At 36.3% G+C, this 19,018-nt stretch overlaps 1 protein-coding gene across 4 annotated transcripts in view; it reads left to right on the top strand.

Annotated features, from left to right (window-relative positions):
- TENM1 (teneurin transmembrane protein 1) overlaps window positions 1-19,018 on the top strand; it is a 538,104-nt gene that overhangs the window by 55,266 nt on the left and 463,820 nt on the right. For 3 of the 4 annotated variants that reach the window (XM_057718000.1, XM_057718002.1, XM_057718001.1), the window contains exons 2-3: window positions 8,335-8,595; window positions 10,235-10,291. In XM_057718000.1, coding sequence (XP_057573983.1) covers window positions 8,335-8,595; window positions 10,235-10,291 — 318 coding nt within the window. Of the gene's footprint in view, window positions 1-8,332; window positions 8,596-10,234; window positions 10,292-19,018 lie in introns of those variants that run through there. The other variant, XM_057718003.1, reaches the window with a different exon arrangement.

The raw sequence follows: 19,018 nt of genomic DNA on the forward strand, positions 1-19,018 counted from the left end.
TTCCCAGACTACCAGCTCCGTCTCCTCAACTCAGAGAGACTGCCAGGCTCCCCCTACATCCTTCCTCCCCGTGTTAATGCCTGGAAGCCCTTTGCAGGAACACTCATAGGGCTCGTTCCATTTGTTTCCTATATCTCAGGGATCACTGTCCTTTGTTGCCCAATGTCTGAAAACTGTCGTTTCATATATTTTGTCTGGTTTTTGTTGCTGCTATTTCAGGCATGAGAAGAAATTTGGTCCCTTGTCACCCTATCTTGACTGGAAGTGGAATTCTTCTCCAGAATTTAATGCTTTTCTCTAAACAGAATTCACATTTAGAAGTCCTTGATGAGAATCCTAAAAGTTCTTTGCACAACTTTTACCCATTTGGAAAGTTTCTTCTATCTCTGGAAAGTAAAAATGAAAAAAAAACCAGACCATACCAAAACAAAACAAAAACCAACAAAAAACCCACAACATTCTCTGAGTTCATGAAAACAGAGTTTCTCAAAGGAGCCATCTCTTCACTTTAAGACACTCTGCAAATTTGCCAAGATGGTAATTTCTCTCTGGTATATGGGGTGGAACCCATGGGTAAGAAGAAGAAAAGAAGTTTTGATTCAAGTCAGCTGAAAGATCGTCTTCTACCAAGGCTTTGTGGCTGGTTTGATGAAAGTCCTCCCAGTTGTATACCCTAGGGTATATTTTGAAGAATTTTAATAGGAGTTAGTTTCCCAGTTCTTTAAGCCAAAAAGTATAGTAAGGACAGCTTCTTTTGTGAGACTATTTCAGTCAGAAGACGATACAGAGAACTTGTTCCCCGTTAGTTTAATGTTGCTATAAATTGGTGTTTTCGCCTAAATCCACAAGCCAGTGTGTTGCTGTCTTCCTCTTTTTGCCACATTTGTGGAGCAAATGCATATTTGAAATGCATAGCTAATTTACCAAAATAGCAATTTTTCTATTTGCAGTGGTAGGCATTGTTTTATGTTAAACAAAGCTGTCTCATATGTGTCCGAATTGTAGTCAAGAATTCAACCCTGTCAAGAGTGGTTTCATCTTAACTACTGACTTTAAAACTTCAGTATTTTATGATCACTCCTTGCCTAGAATTATTCTAAGGCCATACATACATTAAACAAACAGCTTCACATGCTTCATGAACATGATGAAAATATGGGAGTATAGATGGAAGACCACAGTGGTCAGTAAGGATTCAGGCTCCAAAGTGATATGAACAGCCAGAAAATTGGACCAGCACAGGTAAGAAATGAGAAATTTTTAGGGCCGTTGAGCACCATGCATTTTCAGTGTTCAGTAGCCCTGAAAATTTCTCATTTAGGCTAGGAAGTCTCTGTCTCATTCGAAATGTTGAAATAAAGGGGACATGCGCAGGTTCTCATTGATCTAAATTTCTTTTGAAGTCCAGGACCTCCCACCATCTTTTCTAGTCCCTGATTCTGTTTCCAGTCTCTTGTTACGAAGGCTGTAGAGCAGGCCTCAACTGTTTTATTGTAGTGGTAACTGCTGTCCGAGTTAGCTTCAGAGCAAATTCTCTTATCTTATGTGAGTACAGTCTAAGTGGATCCTGCACTAAGATGAATATTAGTTCAAGAAAATATACAGAAGTTGTTTATTCCCACATCAAATTTCCTTCCTTCTTAGAAGGATATTTTCATCTCTCCCTAAAGAAGATTGGAGTCCCTTTTGATTTCTTTCAGGTTCCTACCTTATCTCCCTTCCTTTTGACTTTATGCTATAATTCTGTGTCCTTCTTTGGTTTGAGCCATTTTTACAGATTTGCAAATCACTATACTTTTTTAAAAAACTTTTTATTCTATATTGGAGTGCAGTTGATTAACAATGTTGTGATAGTTTCAGGTGTACAACAAAGTGATTCAGTTATACATATACATGTGTCTATTCTTTTTCAAATTCTTTTCCCATTTAGGTTATTACAGAATATTGAGCAGAGTTCCTTGTGCTAATACAATAGGTCCTTGTTGGCTATCCATTTAAAATATAGCAGTTTGTACAAATCACTATACTTTTGAGAGCATCTTTTTTTACATTAATGTAGTCTTTTAACTATGTTCTGGGGTGGCTCCAGTTAGCCAATATCGGTCACAAAGCATGAATGTTTGTACTTCAGGCTTGTAACTCTGCCTAGGTTTTTTGCCTTACTTTTCATTATACTGGCAGATGGGGAAATCTTGAAAATTAAATAAGGCAAAATTAGTAGGTCCTGAGTACTGAGATAATTGGTGCATTTGGAACTGTGAGGGGGGAGATTAGGTTTCAGGAAGCTTAGTGATTTAAGTCCTCTGATAACCACAGGCTCCAAACTTGCATGTGGGAGCACTCCATCTCTCACTCCCGTGGCCCAGAAAAGGCTGATGAGCCCTGAGCAGAAAATTAAAGTCAGGTCTGGGTGGTGTCTCTTTATTACTCTGTTGTCATTTGGACCTTTAAAAAGGCTCTCTGTGAAACTTGCCAAAGGACATGACATGGTCCTGTTAACTCACTCTGCTCAGTGCCTAGTACAGTACTGTGCATTTGATAAAGCTTTTTCACAAAGTAACAGAAGAGGAAATTAAATTGGGCTAATTTTCTAAGACTAGGAGAAATCAGAGAAGTCTATTTTGTTTTATTTTTTTGACTCGAAATTGAGTGGGTGTTCAGCAGAGCTGTGTTTAAGTAAACTTAGATGAACTGATTGGTTTGACAATTTGATATCATTTTCCTTTCAAAGCCCCCAAGCTGAGAAATACAAAATGGTACCCAGTTGTGAAAAGTATTTGCTTCCTGTCTGGTGTTGCTTCTTCCTTCCTTCCTTCCCTCCCTCCTTCCCTCCCTCCTTTCCTTCCTTTGTATTTCTTGCTTAAAACTATAATAACTCGCTGTATTTTTCCCTAGAGCCAGTAATGAATTATTAGTGGGTCTGTAGTAGTTTTTAATTGTGTGAATTTTTATTCACTATGCCATAGAGTACCGTTTGTAATAGCTATGTTTGTAAACTGATAATTTCATGTTCGATAAGGACCTATTTACTAAGTTGGCTTTTTACGTGATATATTTTACATACTCTTGTTTATTAATAATAATTTATTAATAATCTTGCAGTTCACAATGGATACCTAGGCTGTACCCATACTTTAACATAGTAAGATTTGTAATCATGACACAAGATCTTATTTAGCTAATGTGACTGATTATCCTTCACAGCAGAAGTATGAATAGCACCTTGACTTATAAAACCACTGGTTCTTTTCTCATTTGAAAATATTAACCATTCCACAGTTTGCCATAACAGACTCAAGTTATAATTTGTTTCTAGTTGGACCTGAACATTTTGCAAATCTCAGAGGAAACTGAGGCCCCAAGATATTAAGTGACTTACCCAAAAACCACATGGCTAATTAATAACACCTGTCTTTGCATAGAGTCTGTAAGGCTTATGACAGTAATTAAAGCTAATAATTTTATCTCTTCTCTCTTTCTTATTTTGGAAATGAGCTATACTCTTTGGAAGTTATATTCCAAATCACTTAGGTCATGGCTAAGATTTATCATGCTTTTTGACCTCCAGTTATTTATTTGGAGTGTGATGACTTAAAGCTCCATTTTTAGAGGAAGTGTGGATGGGTGGAATTTAAAGAAAAATAAAGTCTTGAGCTTATCAGAAACTCAGAAATGGCATTTCTAGAAAGATGCTGATATAAATAACTATTACTTTCCCCTTCAAGTTCTTATAAATGACTTCTCCAGGCTGAACACCTGAAGATCAATCCCTAGATTCAGAGAGAATATACAGTAGTTCATTTTATTCAGCACTTTATAGAATTTTTAAAAATTATTAATTTATTAGCAGAAGGTTCCCTTAGCTGCTGGAAGCTCATCGGTGATCAGTTTCATCTTTAGTTTCGCCCCTAAAACTGGTTTTCAATTCTATGTTCCTAGGACAAAAGTGCTCCCTAGAGGATCAGTGAGAAATCATGAGTCACTTAGCCTTGATTGCCTCTTGGCTTATAAATAAGCAAAACAGCATTTTGACTACCTTTTTGTTCATATTACGTGTACTTTCTTCCACTAGAAGGAAGAAAGCAGGGCCTCCTTCTGGCTCAGAGACCCTTGGCTCCACCTAAGAAAACTAACAGATTCTCTGGTCTCCTCACTCACTTACTATCTGGTGGGATACAATCCACTAACAAAACCAATGGGAGAGGTATAATTGAAGTACAATAAACTAAACATACTTAAAGTATACAATATGATACACTTTGGTGTGCATACACATGTGTAACTATTGCCACAGTCAAGATAGCAGATATTTAGATGATCCCAAAGGTTTCCTTGTGCCCCTTTGTTCTCCATTTCTCCCTTATTCTCGTCCCCAAACAACCACTGATCTACTTTGTCACTATCGGTTGGTTTGCATTTTCTAGAACTTCATTTAAATGGAAGCATGCAGTACCTACACATTCTGTTGGTCTTTGTTCACTCACCATAATTATTTTGAGGTCCATGCAGCTTGTTATATATCAATAGTTCATTTCTTTTTGACTCAGTAGTATTCCATAGTGTGCATATACCACAGATGATTTATGCTTTCAGCTATTCATGGACACTTGGGTTGTTTCTAATTTTTAGCTGTTAACGAGTAAAGCTTCTGAACAACCTCGTACAGATTTTTTGTGTGGACAGAAATTTTTATTTCTTCGTGATAAATGTCCAAAAGTGCCTTGCTCTCCTGTTAAATTTAGCTTTGCCTTTTTAGGAAACTGCCAAACTGTTTTCCAAAGTGGTTGTACCGTTTTACTTTCTTACCAGCAGTGTATGTAGTTGCTCCACACCTGGTGTGATCAGAATTTTTTAGCCATTCTGGTAGGTCTGTAGTGGTATCTCATTGTGGTTTCAGTTTGCACTTTCTAATAACTAATGAAGTTGAGCATCTTTTCATTTGTTTATTGGTCATTCCTGTATCTTTTTTTCTGTGAAGTATCTCTTCAAATATTTTTGCCCATTTTAAACTGGATTTCAGCTCTATTAATCTGCTCAGATGTTGTCTCCTGCAAGGCTGCAAAATAGGTTTTCCTTACAATAAGAATGAAATACATGTTCGTGAGGCCCACATACATCATTCACTTGGCAACATCTATGTCTGTTTACTACTGAAATATAGTTTCTCATGTTACCAGTCTATCCATTTAAATCTTAGATATTCTAAGATTGTACTTACATTTCTCTTGTGACTAGCTTTTTGGTAAGACTAGATCTATAATAAATCCAATTGAACTTTATCTTCTCTAGGGAATATGTAGTATTTTAGGTAACAAGGTTATATGTGCAAGGCTAAAAACATTCACTTATGGTGCCTTGTAAGTGCTCTATAGAAAATGCATCCTATAGGAATTTTGAACACCACCAAGACATTTGTGTATTTAAGAAAATAACTTACAATGGTAACATCGATTTCAAGAAAGGGAAGCAAGGCTGTTCAATGAATATCACTTACTGTAAAGAAGTGAAACTTTTCCTTTTCTTTCTTCCCTTATTTATTAATTTTTCTTTATCATTAAAAAATGAGCAACTGTTAGCTTACTTGCATTGTTGCTTTTAAAAGTTATATATTGGCAAGGAAGTGTACTTTTATCTGACTGTAATTAAGAGAATGTAGAATTTAGTCTTTGTATTCAAATCATAGTTCTGATAGAAATCTTACATAATTTTTTGATCATATTACACCACATTTCCTTAGAAGGGAACAAATTCACGTTCACGTTTCTTTCTTTCTTTTTTTTTTTTTTCAAATTTCTTTTTGAATGGGAAAGAATCTCTTTAGCAAAGAGGGATTCTGCTTACATTCCCCAGTGATTATTTTTAATCTGAAATGACAAACTTTGTTATCTGAAGTGACGAGTTGGCTGTATGTTTATTTTTATCTGCTCATCTTTTCCCAATGAATGTCTTTACTGTGACTCGGATGCTCATATTAACATCTTTGGAAAGTCACATCTCATATGCCATTGTATGAGTGAAAATAAATGCAAGTCTGTGCTTTTAAAAGTAAATTTCCTGATTAGTGCCCTGAATCCATGGCAAATAAATGGGGGGCGGGGGGGGGGGCAGGGGACACTTCACAGTAATTCAGTTCAAACACTTTCTTGCTTGTGATTCCAAATAGAATTTGCGCTGTTGTTGCAAAATCTCTGGTAATGCCACAATAAGGTTGCTCTCTCACTTCTCCCCCTTTCCTGGCTCCCACTGATTTCAGAGAAATCTCTAGGGAAGAAATTTTCAAAGTGTGGTCCCTGGACAAATAGCATAGGCCTTACCTGGAAACTTGTTAGAAATGCAGATTCTCTGGCCCTACTGCAGACCAGCTGAATCAGACACTGAAACTGGGGGCCGGGATAAGGTAGGCACAGCAATCTGTGTTTTGACAAGCCTTCCAGGTGATTCTGAAGCATACCAAAGTTTGGGAACCACTGGTCTAGGGGAATGAAGGAAGTTGTGAGTGCAGGCCTGTGTAAAATACCTTTCCTACAGCTCCAAGCTGACAGGTTCATGATGAGGTTGCTGTAGCAACAGCTGCACAGTAGGATTGGATAATGCAACTTTGTGAAATTAAGAGGCATGAATATTAACTGATCACAATATTCTAGATCACTAAGATTTATATTGGGCAAAATGGATTTTTACTTTTAGCCTTATGTCAAGAAGAAACACAGTTTCATAAGTTTTATGTTTGACAAGTGGAAACCATGCCTATTTTTTAAACATCACTCCTTTGGAATTTAGACAATTTCAGTAGAAAAATAGAATTACTCTTAAAGACATTCATCACAGAAATCATAAGCAACATCCTCAACAGTGACATATAACCCAGAAAGAATTTATAATTGACTTTTCCTAATAAAATATAGTAGCTTTATTTGCTTGTAATATCTGTTTCACAGAACACAGTGCTGGGCCCCTAATGGCTATTGAATAAGCATTAAGATTTGATTTGTTAAACCCTTGTTTGGCAATTACATGTCACAAAAATTGCTATTTTAAAAAATATATTTGTATTCTGTACTCTTCTTTCTAGCATATAGTCAGTCTAAATTCTAGCACTTTCTGTATTCAAAGAATTAAATTCATTTTAGGGTTTGCATTTTATTGATATGTGCTAAGGATTAGATGCACTCAGTTAAGCTTCTTCCTGGCCAAATGACATACCCTGTCTCTGATGTCAGTCTGAGAAAATCCTACATAGTGTACAACATCCCCGGATTACCTTATCTAAGTGTTACATGGACATTTCAGATGATATGTCTTGGCATGTGGTCATTTTTCATTAACTTATTAAAGTCTGTTAAGGCATCTTTTCCCCCTTTTGACACCTTGCCATAATTGAATGCAAAATTGACTGTAAGACTAAATGAATGCCTGATATTCATGCAGTAAGTTGATGGGGCTTCCTTGGTGTCTAGCAGACACCATGCACAAGTGAGTGTTTTAGGAACAAGGGCTCTATTGCTATCTAACATTGGCTATGGACAAGTGCCATCTACCCTCTGGACTTTATTTTCCTCAACTGTAAACAGAAGGGATTCATTATATCATCCCTAAGATCCTAAACATTTTATGATTCTAAGGCTTAGGGAAACTTGGGGGGGAAACCCAAGCTTTGAAACACTGCTGTGGTGCAATATACAATTGAAAGCTTTTTTATGTATTTCTTGAAAGAGTGACTAAGACAGAATAATTAGCATAAAGTCAGCCTCAAACTTCTTTGGAGACAGTGGAAAATAGTGATATTAAGTAGTTATAATTTTACAGTTTAGACTAATGTATTTTAGGAAAAATACTTTCAAAAAGTGTATGTAAGCTTAATGTTTTTTCCTCAGAGTTTTCACATTGAATTATTTATTATTAACTGTAAGGTGTATGAAATACTTAGAAAAGCCAATAATTTTAATATTTTAAGCATAGGTGTGCTCTGCAGATCATATATATTCTTCCTAGAAGAGAAATATCTTTTAAAGGACAGCTCCCTACACTTTATACTCCCCTGCATTCACTTATTTCATTACATTTGTGCAACCTAAAATTGTAGCTATAAAGCTATTTTGGGCATGCTTTTTCTAGAACCTTGTAAGAATCAACAGGAGCATAATTTTAAGCTACAGAAGTGCAAAATAAGCACAGAATCCTAGCTACCATAAATAAGAAGGCCAGAATTCTAACTTTGCAAAAACACATAAATACTAGCAATGGGGGAGAGGGACGTAAGGACAAAAAAGTAGAATTTTACCGGGCATTTCTATGTGTTTCTAAACCTTTTCTTTGAACTTTGTTTCTTCACAGAGATGGAATTTTGTGAAACTCCTCACACTCTGTGCTCTGGCTACCAGACAGACATGCACAGTGTTTCTCGGCATGGCTACCAGCTAGAGATGGGATCTGATGTGGACACAGAGACAGAAGGCGCTGCCTCACCTGACCATGCGCTGAGAATGTGGATAAGGGGAATGAAATCAGAGCATAGTTCCTGTTTGTCCAGTCGGGCCAACTCCGCATTGTCCTTGACTGACACTGACCATGAAAGGAAGTCTGATGGAGAGAACGGTAATAGAACTATCTATATTGTTTATGTAAAACCCAGAGAGAATGCAGGTTTTAGCCTTTGATTTGTTTTCCTTCCCTATGTCTGCCTCTCTTTTATTTCGTATACAGAATGGAGATGCAGGTTAGCAGAGTCCCATGGACAAGGCATGTACCTAAGTATCTGGCAAATAGACACATTCATTTGCAATAATAGAAAAAGTACTTTTTATTTCTGGTGATTCCCCCCAGGGAAATAACCTCATATAGTCAGCAATATTGTACATGTGTTATTCATTACTCACCTTTTATTTTCATGTTTATTTTCCAGTGCAATACTAGTGATATTTATTTTAGAAGTACTTATTTCATGTATTTTGGCTTTGTTTCAATATATGAACAATGAGACGAACAGCTGTATAGCAAGCATGTTCTGTATGTGCTATTTTGATTCAGATTAACCTGTCAGGTGTACAGACAAAGGCGAATTAACCAGATTAGACTGAAATGATTAAAAAAAACAGAAGGTAAACATCAGCCGTTTGCCAGACAATAAGTAATAACAGCAGTATAATTAAATTGTAATTATATATTATTTTCTTACAACTTTTAGAAATGGAAAACTTTTCTCGTTTTGATTTGTTGGGAAAAGGTTACTTTATTTTGTTTTCTGCTCTTCTGTCCCTACTGAAGAACAAAGTCCTTTCATAAGAATCACATTAATGCTGATTAAACACATTAATCTAATCTACTCATCAGTCTGTCTAAACTTCATAGGTCCCATCACCGTGAGTACAAGGCCTGGTCTGTTAGCGGTGGCTAATTAGTATTTTCTTAGGTACCAGAGAGGTAGCCAACAGCCCTGTACCTGCAGCTTTTTCTATTCTGTCCTCCTCTGCCTCCTTCAGCCCATAGGGAACATTGGCCACAAGGAATGACATTTGCCTACATTTCGTAGATGATAGGCTTTGTAATATCACCAAATATCCTATCACCAAATATCCTTGAGGGTCTTGGTTTTTTAGGTTTATTTTCATGTCTATATGTATGTATGTATGCATATATTGCTGGCTTTGGCCAAGAGTGCAGGGGAGGTGAAGTGTGGAAGTGAGAGGGGAACATGTTTGATCTATGTCATGCATATTCATGTAGTGAAAGGAGCATTAGAATGGAAGTTGGGAGACCTTGGACTAGTCCGTACTGTTTTCTGGGCTTCAACTGTCAAACAGGAAAAATAACAACCGAATTTAAGTGAAATAGGGTAATAGAGGATCTCCTGTATTTCCAAGACTTCTTGTTCTCCCTCATCTCACTCCTGACATAAGGAAGTTATAGGCAGTTTACTGGGTTGAAACATTAAAATAAAAGAAAGGAGTTTTCCCGTGGGGCTCCACCATTCTTCTACTCCTGCAAGACCCTAGGTATGGGGTTTCTTCTGGGGTGATGAAACTATTCTGGACAGTGGTAATAGTTGCACAACTCTGTGAAAATACTAAAAGCCACTGAATTGTACACTTAGAGTGTGAACATTATGGTATGTGAATCGTATTTCACCAAATCTGTTATTTAAAAAATACTACTGGATGAACGGTAAGGATTGAAGATGGAAGAATCTCAGATGACTTGGACAAGGATTAATTAGTAAAAATGTTTGCTATTACAGGTTTTAAATTCTCACCTGTTTGTTGTGACATGGAGGCTCAAGCTGGGTCTACTCAAGGCAAGTGTTTCCAAATATTTGACGACAAATTATTCTACCTCACCCCATCCCTGACACCCACCCTCCAAAGTTCAACCCTGCCCATCTGATAAACAACACGCAGGCTTGGTTAACTAACCTGTCAGAGATTAGTTTATTGGTAGCTTGTTGGTTTGCTTTCCTGTGGAAGACTTCATGTGTGTGTATGTTGCTAGTAATGAGGAGGTGAGGCGTGAGCTGGGGAGAAAGACAAGATAAGATTTAAAGTGGACTAGGGAAATGTTGATTTAGCACAAGGGCAGAGATTTAAATCAGGCTGGGCTGGTTTGGGCCTCATGACTCTCTATTCTATCAATGCATTATCTATGATTTTTTGCATGACTCTAGCCATTAATTCAGTATACTTCAGATATTGTCATAACTTTACAATGCCACCTAACAAATGGCCTCGGTCTTTTCCTTCCGATGCTCTGGCTTAGCTTAAGAATCACACTATACCCATGTCATCAATTGTAAATAACCCCTTCAAATGAAGGAAACCTCGTCCATTCTTTTCTGTAGACCTGTTTTTATACTGTGTCATTCCTCAGTGAGGAGACATTGGTGTCCTTTTACTTTTGCCTTCATTGTGCTCATTGGGTTTTGCGCCTTTACAGAGGGATACTGAGAGCAATACTTATAAATGATTTTGATGAAAATCAAATGCTTTGTGAGAGGGAGAATCTTCATATCTGACCATAGGGCAGTGACTCAAAATATGTAAGAAACTGGGGGAAATGGATCAGAGGGAAGATATATTGGAATCAGCTTCATCAAAATACACAACATCCTCCCCTTTTTCTGCCATGGGAACTGCTTACTGTGATCACGTGCCAGGTCCCTTGGATGTGTTAGGAACTTTCAGGAATGTTTGGGGCTGTTCAGTTTCATTTTGTCTTCAGTCTAATCAGCCATCTACCTTGATCATGTGACACTATGTGCTGAGACAGAGTTGGAAGACTCAGGAGTAAAGGACGTGTATCCTTTCTTTTCTTTATAGGTTTATTTTCCTTATGATTTATTTTAGGAACTGGATAGGCTACCACAGAATTGGGCAGGGTGCCAAGATAAAACTGGTCCTTAACTGCAAGCCTCTTCTAGTCCAGTGTGCACCCCCAAGGAGTATTTCAATAGAACATAGTGATAACAAGTTTGTATTGTGAAGCCAGACAGCTTAGATTTAAATCCCAGCTGTGTGATCTTGGGAACGTTGTATACAGTTTCTGTGCTTGAATTTCATCATTTGTAAAACAAGGAGACTATTACTATCTACCTCTAAGATTTTGTGATGATTGAATAAATTAATGTATATAATAAAGGTTTAGAATAGTAATTGAAACACTATTCTTACTGATCAGCACTTCACAATTTCCAAACACACTTTTAATATCTTTATCTCACTTCGTCCTCATGACCCATCTGTGGGATGATTCTATTGTTATCAGCATTTTACATAAGAGGAAGAGTTAAAACAGCAATTCAGAAACAAGTTAGCTAAATACAATTGATTGTTTTCCAAATAGCCACTTTTTTCGTCCCTTGGATCATGAATGAATATAAGGTATGAACTTGAACAACTTTTCTCCACTCAGAGTTCTGCAAGTTTTATTCTGCTGCTACTAGTAATTTTCAGTAAGGCGTATACAATTTAGAATCTTATTTGTGACCTAGAGTAAGATTTCACCAATTTAGATTCCATAAATTTTCAATCAGTGATAACCAGGCCTGGCCTGCCTTCAACATTTCCATAGATTCTCACAGAGGAGATGTGAGTTGAGATGTTAAATTGAAAAAACAAGTTATTTTCAATGAATTGAGAACTTAATGTTTGTGTGCAAATGTTGCTATTTATTTCCCATTGATCTCATACATTCATGAAAGCAGGCCTAGCAGGGAATCTATTTTCAGTAATTTGAGTTTCTATATACTATGTTTGAAAAGAGTAAAATAGCTTAAAATTTTTAGGATTTATATACTTCACTATCTCAGACTCTATCCCACTCCATCCCTATGTTTCAGTTAGTGTCAGTGATATTTTATTTTGTTTCTGTCTTCCTGTACATTCTGATTTTTAGATTATTGATGAGGCAGTGAGCACAATATCATGGATTGGTTTAGGATGATTTAAGCTTCACTCCTGTAAATTTGGGAGAGAAGTGAAGATACGGGAAATTCTTAAGTTGGGTGTGCTGTTCAACTGAGAAAGGTTCTGAGACATGATTTCAAAGACACTTCCAGTTCTATCCATCCTAAGCTATTATGTATTGGATTTTCTACTTAAATTTCCAAAATCACGTATAAGGACTTATATCTTTCATTTAATTAATTGGTCAAGCTTTTCAAAATATTTATTTTTTCTCATTTTCATAAACTCTATTTGGTTACCCTTAATTGAATTGAAGTTTCCGATATGCTTTAACCCATGAAAAATTAAAATAAATAACCTTCAGTTTCAGTGCTGAAACAGACTGAGAGGTCTGAAGTACAGGGACGGGAGAGCAGCAGGTAACAGAAGAGAATCTGGATTTCTTGGCTTTCACAGGGCAATCAGAACACTAATGCACTTTATTTCCATTCCCTCAGATTCGTCCTAGGTAAACCCTTTGTTGTCTATTCATGCTTAATCGTCTGTTAGGAAGAATGCAGATTTACCCAAGTTAGCTTCATCCTGAGGCCCATGAGCAGGGCACTTTGATATCAGTCATAATGTTTTATTCATTTTACCTCTTTCTACTCCCATGTCACGTTACTGCCAACATTACTATTCATTATAGGCTAATACTTGAGTATTAATGTTGTCTATCTTCACGATGGTTTTTAATAAGTACTAGACAGGAAGCTCCTTGAAGACAGAGCCTGGCTCTGGAGCACAGTAGGCACTAAGTAAATGAAAAACATGCTTTGCTCTGAGGGAAAAAAATTCGAACTGGGAAATAATATAATTTGTAGACCTTCTCTAATAGAAATGCTACAGTGGGTCATATCTCGGGTCATCTAACACAACTCTGCCTCTGACAGGTAATCCAGTGAGCTTTTCTTAGAAGGACTTGGCAGTCCTACTTGAGCATTAACCTCAGTGATTAGGGTTTCCTCAGTTATTACATTTGACTCTACATTAGGTTGGAGGAAAAAACTATATCAGCAGCTAAATTTGAATAATCAATTTCCAAGAATGTGTTTTTCACATATGGCCTAAATGAAACACTTGGATTAAAAACCGTGAAAATGAAATTACTTATCAAGAAGCTAAATAGAGGGAAATAGGTAGAGAAAAGGCATTTATAACCTTTAACTAATAAAGTATAAGTTGCAAAGAAATTATTTATGGCTATACTCCTGTTGATAATGATATTTCTGTGTAAGCAATATTTATTGAGCACTTACTCTTTGCCAGGCTCTGTATTGGAGACTGGGGCTATATAAAAGATGACCAGTATACTATCTGCACCCTCAAGGAATTTGCGGTCTAGTGGGCGAGATTGATGCCCTACTAATTAGGATTGTTTATTATTATTTATTATTGTGATTGCAGGTAACAGAAACCAACTTCAGCTAGCTTAAACAGAAAAAAACAAATTCATAAAAAGGGCATGTGAATGCTTCATGGGACCAGGACAAAAGAAGGAACTACATTAGAAGAATTGCCTGGACTTGGTCTCTTGCTTCTGAATCCGTTTCCTTCAGTCCTGTCTCTGCAGATTTACTTTCTCTAAATCTCCATCCACAAGGCAGGCATAAAACCTCATACAGTTCCCAGTTTATATTTCTTCTGTTCAGGAAAGAAGATGAGATTAACTGGATATTTTTCAATACCGTTTCTAAATTCCAATGAGACAGATTAATTTTCCCAGCTTGAGTCAGATGTCTACCACTGGTCCCATCAGCTACAGCTAGGGAGTAAGGTCAGCAATATGAATGTTGCTTTCTGGGAACCCACCCGTTGGATTCTTGGAGCAGTTCGCAATGCAGGCAGTCAGAGTCAAGTGGGTATATATACCCAAAGAGTCTACCAGAGACGATAAAGAGCTGACTTTAATACAATTTAGTTAGTACCGTGATAAAAACACATGCAGCTTGCTATAACACAAGGGATGTGAAATCATTTACTTAAGTAAAAATTGTTATATTAATGCAATCTAAATAAACAGCGTTCTCCAGACGGTGAGTGATTAAGAACATGGACTGTGGTATAAGATAGACCTAGGTTTGTGCCCTGGTTCTACCACTTAACTACTGTGTGTCCTTGGACAGATAAGTAAAGCTCTCCAAGCCTCAGTCTCCTTGTCTGTCAAAGGGAGACGTTACCTATTTCAGTTTTTGTGTGTGAGGATTAAATGAGAAAATGGATATATAGCACTTTACAGTGTTTTATATTAAATTAAATGCTCAATAAATCTTAGCTGTGGTTATCTTTCACACAACAAGAATTTATTATGCATGTATTGTGGGTAGGTACTACAGGGTGAAGTCTCCTTTATCAAGGATTAGAAAGACATGCAGTGTGGCTTCGGAAACATCTGGTGTCCCAGGAAACACTAGCGTAGCAGAATTAAGCCTACCTTCTCCTCATTTCAAACTGGGTAAAATTCCTTGCACTTGTCTTACCTTCAATAATACATCATTTTAATAGCCAACAATCTTGTTCTCCTAAGTAGACTGTGAGAGGAAATTTAATGAAGCACTTCAGACCTGGCTGAGGGTTAACTTTGCACTATTCTATTTCCTGCTGTCATTGTAGTAGCCCCTTAAGGTAGAGCTGGGATTTCAGCTACTCAGAAGCCCTGCTGATTTCCATGATTGTTGGGCAGCTGAGCTCCCTATGCACTGCTCAGGAACTTTACAGGTAACGGATTATCTGATACAATCCCATAATAGCCAAAAAATCCATTAGTACTACTCCATATTGCTTCTGTACTGCAGACCACAGAAACCTGGTAATATACCATGTGCTACCAGTAAACACCATACCATCATAGCCATGCATTAGGCATTCTCAGACCCTGAATTGCTTCATCAGAACAGCAGGAGTGGTGAAAAAATAGCTAACCTAACACCTGGGTTTCTTAAATGACCTATAATAGGTATACCCAAATGAGGAGTTATTCCTTCCGATATTTGACCATGTGGGACCACTGATGTGCATTTAATGGAAGGGATTTGTTTGTTTTACATTTCTTTCTTTTGCTTTTTTGTTTTGCCCTGGTAGTGTAAGTTATACAGGACACTTCCATAGCAATGATAACAGTTCCTCGGGAACCATCTGAATGTTGAAGGAAGTGTGTGAAACAATGCAATGACTTGGTAATAGCTTTGGCAGGAGCCCTACCATATAACTGACATCCTAATGGCTCTGTTGGACCCGTTAGGCATGTATAAGACAGTGCAGTTGACTCTGTAATGGCTCTTTTGGAGATGTTACATGATCAGAGGAAGAGTGTAAGTCATTGGGATTACTTTATGTGTGGGTGAGACACTTCTGTGGTGACTGTGATACTCTTACGATTGAAAACAATTTTGATGATATTGAAATTTCAAGCCGTTGTAAAGTTAGATACAACAAGCTCATGTTTTCCTTTTTAGTAGGTAATTTTAACTATTATTTTTTTAGTATTAAAGTAATATCAGCTGATGGTTTAAAAATTGAAACAGTAAAAACATGTTTAAAGTGAAAATCCTTCTCCCTCTTTACGCTTCTATGTAAAATATAGAAGTCATAGGATTACAAAGATTCCATTGTACATATACAAGAAAATAAAAATTATTAACCAGCATATAAATCTTTTAGGTAATTTCATGACTTTTGGGAATACAGAGAAAGGACCTCCAATTGTATCACTAGGACAAGAAATTATGAAGACACTCTTGAGAGGTAGCCAGTGTTAACAGTGTATTATGTGTCATTCCCCAAATGTTCTGTACATGTACAAATAGAATAGCATAGTATTAAAAGACCAATAACTTTTTTCTAGTTAATATTATATCTTGGATATTTTCCCATGTTTGTAGTATAGATCTGCCTTATTTTTAATAGCTGTATAGTATTCTCTTTCTGTATGTATCATTTTTTATTTAGTCAGTCCCCTGTTTATGGAAATCTAGGTTTCCAGTGCTTTGATATTAAAAAACAGTGTTGTACTTAACATCCTTGTACACATCTTTTTGCACACCTGTTGGATAATTTCTTAGAAGTACAAATGATGGGCCAGGGATATGTACATTTATAGATATTACCAAATTTCCCCTTTAAGCAATCAATTTATCTTCCTACTAATGCTATATACTACTAATGCATCTGTTTTCCTGTATCCTTATCAACATTGGCAATGAATAAAGAAGATTTCTAATACCCAGTCTGCTAGGTGAAATATGGTATCTTTTTGTGTTATTATTTTGCAATTTACTTATAAGTGAGCTTGGGCATCTTTTTGTATGTTAATAGACCATATACATTTCTTTTTCCTAAATTGTCTGTTGAAATCCTTTACCCATTTTTTCTATTTGAATTTTTCTATTTCTTTTTTTAAATTAATTTTTTTTGAAGTACAGTTGATGTGCAAGGTTGTACTAATTTCTGCTGTACAGCAAAGTGACTCAGTTATACACATACATACATCCTTTTTTATATTCTTTTCCATTATGGTTTATCCCCGGATATTAGATATAGATCTCTGTGCTATACAACAGGACCTTGTTGTTTATCTGTTCTATATGTAATACAAATTTTCATATTTCTTATTAATTTTCAAGAACATTTTATATATAAGGGGTAAAAAAACCTGGAACATATTATGCATTTTTCCTAGTTTGTCATTTGCCTTTTGAAATAGGTTCATATGATGCATTTGTGTTTGTGGATATAGAGCTTTATATTTTTAAGTGGTCAAATTCAACCATCTATACTTTATAGCTTATGGAAGTATATGAAGAGATAGATAGATAGACAGGTAGGTAGATAGTAGATAAAGATATAGATATAATTGTTAACAATATTACAATATCCCCAATTCTGAAAGTAAACTTTGAAAATTGATTTTAATTTTAGATTAGAATATAAATATCTACATACAGATAAGAAATCTAAATGGATAGTACGCATGCATCATGGATATATTTACCTGAAACAAACTTCAATGTGGAAGCAGTTTCAGTATAAATACAGCATAAATAATGTAAATATTAAATTAGAATTATTTAGATTAGTCTTCATGATTGATTTTGATATATTGTTTAATCACTTATGTTTTAGTACATTAAATTGTGTGGAAGAAGCCAAAATGAGTTATTGTGGGGAATTGCCTGGCAGTCCAGTAGTTAGGACTCTGCACTTTCACTGCTGAGGGCCTGAGTTCAATCACTGTTCAGAGAGCTAAAATACCACAAGCTGCACAGTGCGGCCAAATAAAACCCCAAGCAATCAACCAAACAAACAAACAAAAAAACCCAAAATGAGTTAATATGCTTACAGTACATCATGTTACTTTAAAAGGATCCGTGCAACCTATTTCAGTTGAATTAAAACATAGGCATGTTCCATGTTAACAAGTCTTAATGAAATAGTATTTTAAATATATTAGTTAACAAGATGTAATATAGCTTAAGTACACTCTGTTTTCGAATGTGAACATTTCCAGTGTTTCACTAGTATCAAAATGCTACAAATGACATCTTTGTGGTCAGAGTGTTGGCGCATTTCTGATTTCTTCCTTATAGTAGATTTTTACAAATAAAATTACAGGGCTCAGTAATGTTTACATTAAGGCTCAAGAGAGATATTAACAAATTATCTCTGGATTCATACTCAGCAAAGCATGAGTGACCATTTCCCTCACTCTACTAGATGATTTACTTTAAAATATTTTTTTGCTAATTTTTCAATGAGATGTAAAGAAATAACAACTATGTGTTTAAAATTACATGTCATTTATTGATTCTGGAATTGAACCTTTTATCTTCTCTTTTCGTTCTAATGACATTTCCTCATTTGTTAATTGAACTATTTAAAATATGTATCATAAAAAATGAAAATATGTATCATAAGAAAATCTAGAACTAATGAATAACGCCAAGAGCCAGTTCTGGGATGAAGGGGGCAATAAAATAGATAAGACAATCGAGGAAAATGGGAGAAGATAAGAAATAAACATGGGCTTCCTAGGTGGCACAGTGGTTGAGAATCCGCCTGCTAATGCAGGGGACACGGGTTCGATCCCTGCTCCAGGAAGATCCCACATGCTGCGGAGCAACTAAGCCCATGCACCACAACTATTGAGCCTGTGCTTTAGAGCCCGTGAGCCACAACTGTTGAGCCCATGTGCTGCAACTACTGAAGCCCACGTGCCTAGAGCCCATGCTCCGCAACAAGAGAAGCCATGGCAATGAAGAGCCTGTGCACCACAACGAAGAGTAGCCCCCACTCACTGCAATTAAAAAGAAAGCCCGTGCACAGCAAAAAGACCCACCACAGCCAATAAAAAAATAATTAATTAAAAAAATTATCCTATTCCTATTAAAAAAAGAAATGAAATAAACATGTCAAAATAACTATAGATAAAGAGGAAGCAATGATTCATAAGAGACTACTTTGTGTACCTCTTTTAAGATATACTTAAAACGTGGGTACAACAGATGATTTTGTGGAACAAATGTAAATGGCCAAAATGATCTGAGAAGACAGAGAAAAACCTAAACTTTCTAATTTACACTATAGAA

The sequence above is a fragment of the Hippopotamus amphibius genome, chromosome X, assembly GCF_030028045.1.
Source record: "Hippopotamus amphibius kiboko isolate mHipAmp2 chromosome X, mHipAmp2.hap2, whole genome shotgun sequence".
NCBI lineage: Eukaryota > Metazoa > Chordata > Mammalia > Artiodactyla > Hippopotamidae > Hippopotamus > Hippopotamus amphibius.